The sequence below is a fragment of the Mustela erminea genome, chromosome 21, assembly GCF_009829155.1.
Source record: "Mustela erminea isolate mMusErm1 chromosome 21, mMusErm1.Pri, whole genome shotgun sequence".
In the NCBI taxonomy this organism is placed as follows: domain Eukaryota; kingdom Metazoa; phylum Chordata; class Mammalia; order Carnivora; family Mustelidae; genus Mustela; species Mustela erminea.
Window position 1 is genome coordinate 33,683,735 of NC_045634.1, and position 4,845 is coordinate 33,688,579.

Consider the following 4,845-nt stretch of genomic DNA (forward strand, 5'->3'; position numbering starts at 1 on the left):
GCAAGATCCCATGGTGGCACCTGGAGGTTTATCCTGTGATGCACCTGTGATCAGATCTGTGGTCAGATCCTGTGATCAGATTTGTGGTGAGCTTTACAATGAGCATACATCCTTGCCACAGTCCGTGAACATAGGCTGAGGGATTCCCCGACTTCCCTTCCCTGGCTTGTGTTTTGTCCGACAGGTGAAAACAAGGTCAGTACTTTTCAGAGGGAACAGTCCAGGGCACGTGTATCTCATGGCAGTTTGGAACCCAGGCAGAAGAGTTGTGGAAACAGCTTCTAGGACAGCTTTCATCCTGTGAGGTTCATCTTATCCCCATGCTAGGTGCTGTAAGAGAAGATACCACACATGGAATATACTTTAGTGCTGCTAAGATATATCCCAGCTTCATGGTAATCAACCACATTAAAAGGCATGGAGCATAGAAACTTTAATTCAACAGTAAAATGATTATAATTGCTCATTTTAATGTGCAAAGAAACCCAACCCAGTGGCAGTAAGGTTAAATAAATCGCATTATCAAGCTATCACCAGATGGGGGCAATCAGAAGTTTTAAATACAGTCTTTTTTTTTTTTTAATTTATTTTTTATTTATTTTCAGCATAACAGTATTCATTATTTTTGCACCACACCCAGTGCTCCATGCAATCCGTGCCCTCTATAATACTCACCACCTGGTACCCCGACCTCTTGCCCCCCCGCCCCTTCAAAACCCTCAGATTATTTTTCAGAGTCCATAGTCTCTCATGGTTCACCTACCCTCCCCTACAGTCTTTTAGTTAAGTTAGAAGAAGCAACTTCATTCTCTTTTCTGGGAGTGGACAGAGCTAATGCTGTCCTCAGATAGTTTTATGGTTAGTGTGTGAGATGCACACTTTGTGAAAGGCATCTTTGTGAAATAATAGATATTGTTGCATGATGGCATCTCCCTTTTGGAGACATCTAAGTAAATCACTTCCATGTGGTCCTTCTAGCATCTTTTGGCTCAGACTCCAGTGATCATACACAAGCAAAGAACTGAAGGAAAAGTGTTTCCTGAAGGGTACACATAAGGGCAGGAAGCTCATGGACAGAATGGAATTTTAAGAAATTCCTCACACCGTAAGGGCATAGGAGTGAAGACACTCAGGGTTAATAAAGAGGAGAGAAAGAGCAGTGAATGAGGAAAAGACTCACCCTCAGAGAGGAACCAGATTCTGCTAGTTCCTTCCAATGTTGCTGCTCTCTCACTTGGAGTGTCCCAGATCGTGTCTAGATGACAGCCTCGCTGTGCTGTTCTTCTTGACTGCATAAAAATAAAGAAAACCAACCCAAACCATGTTGATCTCAGGGTTGTGGGGTGGGGCCCTGTGTTTGACCCTCACTCACCATGGCGTCTGCTTGAGATCCTCTCCCTGTTCCCCTGTCCTTCTCCCCCACTCCCATGTGTGCTCTCTCTCTCTCTCAAATACATAAATAAGTCTTAAAACTTATTCACTGAAAGACACCAATGTTCCCACATCTACATGGATTACAATTCTTGGAGCCCAGTGTTAATTGTGTTTTAGGTTGTGGGGAGTATTCAAGTCCTATGGACTTTGTTTGGGTGACCCCGTCTGTCATACGAGGTCATCCTCCAACTCCAGGTCAGGAGATTGTCACATAAGGTGATTGTAGCACAGTATTCTGGACCAGGATGCTAAGCAATTCCCCATGGGAGAAGGGTCCTTGCCAGCCATCTTTCCTGTCTCAATCTGATGGGAACCTAATTTAATCAACATGATCCAATCAAGCTGGATGCAGTTATCTCCTGAAAAATAAGCGTTTAATTGCCTTTTACCATTTCCAACCAACCACCAAATGTTCATGTACATATGTGTTGACTTTTCACAGTATATATTTTGCGCATCTAAAGTCTCTGCACGTTAATCAATTATTGTTTTCATTCTGCTCATTACCTTGCAACAACAATAACTTCCTGAAGTCTGTCTGCTGCCATGTGTAGCTGTAGTCATCCATTTCACGGTCGTTTGTCATTTCTTTGTGTAGATGTACTGGGGTTGCGTGGCGCATTTCATATATTTCCACACACATATGTACCTAGCCTCCACCCATGCAAATGTTGTGGGCATAAATTCTTTCAATATAAAAAGAAAATAAGCAATGGGATGATGGGGCCGACAGACAAGCATGGTCACACCAACTCCAGGCTCTCGGCACTTTTTCCACCATCATCCCTGACTGCTCACACTTCAGTCTTCGAGGTGCTCCCGTGTCTCCCCAAGGCTGATGGAGCAGAGGGTTCAACCAGACGCAGTAATAAACCCAAACCTCTCCAATGATATCCTCATAACAAGCTAGGTTTAAGGCTCAGTATCCTCCCGTTCAAGCTGAATGCCATATCCCATGAATACACCCAGATATGGTCTCTCTACATGTGCAGAACACACACACCTACACCACACAGCATACTTTCTGTACAGGACTGTGTTCAAGGTAGGTGACTGAGTAAATGAGTGTGTGTAAGTGTGTGTGTGTGGGAAGGGGCCACGTGTTTCCAAGTTAGTATTGAGACCCCTGGACTTCTTCCCTACACCTCCGCCCCTTCCTGCTCTTCTTCTTAGAAGCCCTAGCTCTCCCTGCCAGACAAGGGACTTTGCCCATGTCCCCTGCCCCCTGATGAGCGATGTTCTTAGCTAAAGTATTGAGCGGGTTGATGTTTTGTTTAGGATCATTCTTTATCATCTCGTATTTGGACTGGTGAATTATGACTGCGTGCTCGGGAAGAGCAAATTCTACTTTCCTGACATTGAATTCAGCCTTAGGTCGGCTGCGCTCTTGGAGGACTCTCCACTGGTCTAATGTGATTTGTGGCACTGGTGTCTCTTCCACATGATCCTCTAATTCAGGAGCTTTGATGCTGGAGTCTGCTTCCAGCTCCCTTTGGAACCCAACCAAGCCTGTGGGGTCAGCCTCAGGGGACGTGGCTCCCTCCCCTAGTGACTCCCTCACAAGTTCTCTTTCCAGGTCAGTCTTCCGGATGTAAAAGAGGACATAGGCATGTTGGCTCAGTGCACAAGTCACATCACAGGCGGTGACCTTAGCATCATCCATTTTATACCACTGGCCATTTCCAGTTTTTATGAAACAGAAGTAATGTCCACTGTGACAACTCCACCCAGCATGAACCAGCACAGCATAGAGGACGTAAACCAGCGGTCCTGCCCTCTGCTCACACAGGTAGGGTTGCAAGTCAAGGCACTCAGGATACTGTACTTCCTTAGCCATTTTGGTGCCTGTGAAATGTGAGAATCGTTTCAACACCAGGATAAGGACCTTCGAGGGAGTGTACAAAGTCAATGTCTTGGAAGCAGGCACCTTCCCTAGACAAGTACTGCAATGATAGGCATTTTCACCCTCCAACTTTTCGGGTTTCACCAACTGCTCCAAAGCTTGGCTCACAGTCTGAGCGGCCACAATGTCCAGGCTAATGTCCAGGTAAGGGTCCAAAGTGCTTGAGATGCCTTGGCAGTGAAGACACTGGATTTGAGACCTCCAGTACCCCCCAAAGATTTGACGGATGAGGGTGGTGTCCTCAGAGTGACGGTCTGAAGACTTGTCCTCAGGCAAGCATGCTTGCTGCATTGCACCCAGAGCGAACATCAGAAATTCATGGGCGTCTTCCTGCTTGTGTGTGTGGAAGGCAGCGAACAGTGCTGGCAGGGGACGGATCACATCTCCAGGATGGCCAAGGGCCCGCGTCACATGAGTCTGCAGAGCACACAGCATGCAGAATGTCCGCTTCCCACAGGTTTTCTTGTGCTGCTGGGACAACACAGAGCTGGCAAGGGGCGGTGTGTATGTGAGACACTGCAGGACCGCGTTCACATAGCAGGTGTTCCCCAGGTTCTGAAGCCCAGCCCCGACCACAGAAGGTCCCTTCCAACTGACGAGTTTCTTTGTGGGAGCCAAACCATTAGTCAGGTAGCAGAGTCTGTGAGATGATGGTGATGGCTTCTCAGGCAGAAGGGGTCCCCCCTGGACTTCAGCACCACCTACATCTGACCGGCACGATTTGAGTTTTGGAAAGAACTTGAACTGAGAGTCTTCTTGGCGGTGGAGAGCAGCAGCTTCCATGTCCCCAGAAACAGTGTTCACGAGATCCCCCGTGTAGAGCCTCTGGTGCAGAAGGATGCTTCTCTCACTGAGCCACTCTCCGAATGACAAGTATGGCCCTCTTCTCAGCTTTTTAAGTCTCTCTCCACCCACATGATTAGATTAGGTACAAGATTATCCAATCACTTGGCTGGAATAAGGGATTTAGGGTGTGGTCACTCTCCTTAGGCAGAGAAATGCATCAGGCCAGTCCACCTCTTTCCCCTCCCTCCCGCAAAGGACAGACACACGTTTCAGCCCTTTCTCAACCTCCCTACCTTCCATCACAGCCTTCTGGGCAGATTTTCTTGAGAGTTTCCAAGTTCAGAGGAAACCCTTTATGAATACATACTTTGCTTTCCCAGTAATATCAAGTGGGCTGAGAAGTGTGAGACATTAGTTTTCTAAGATAGAGAGCATCATTTTCCCAAAGGAGCTCAGGGATTGCACAGGAATACAGTCCTCCCCACCAGCCAGAATATATGTAGAATCATCCTGTTTTTAGAATGTTTACTGGCAGATGCTTTGCCTCTAAATTCCATCACACTCTCTAATATGATTCACGCATTCAGGGATCATGGAGACCTTTATAAATGTGTTAGTCTGTCTAGATGTGGCCCAGAAAGTGTAATGATAGATCCTGTGGCTAGCTTCATGCTTCTTTGGAAAACGCGCACTTTTTTTCCCCCTTAAGCTCCATCCCTATA

At 46.7% G+C, this 4,845-nt stretch overlaps 1 protein-coding gene across 1 annotated transcript; it reads right to left on the reverse strand.

The window, feature by feature from the left end:
* Positions 1 to 2,545: 2,545 nt before the first annotated feature.
* LOC116581706 (ubiquitin carboxyl-terminal hydrolase 17-like protein 6) lies at positions 2,546 to 4,120 on the reverse strand. The gene has a single exon (XM_032328913.1). The coding sequence runs from the start codon at positions 4,118 to 4,120 to the stop codon at positions 2,546 to 2,548; it is 1,575 nt and encodes a 524-aa protein (XP_032184804.1).
* Positions 4,121 to 4,845: the final 725 nt, after the last annotated feature.

Excerpts from the sequence above, each read along its gene's own strand:
- LOC116581706 (XM_032328913.1), bottom strand. The coding sequence starts at position 4,120 with ATGGAAGCTGCTGCTCTCCACCGCCAAGAAGACTCTCAGTTCAAGTTC.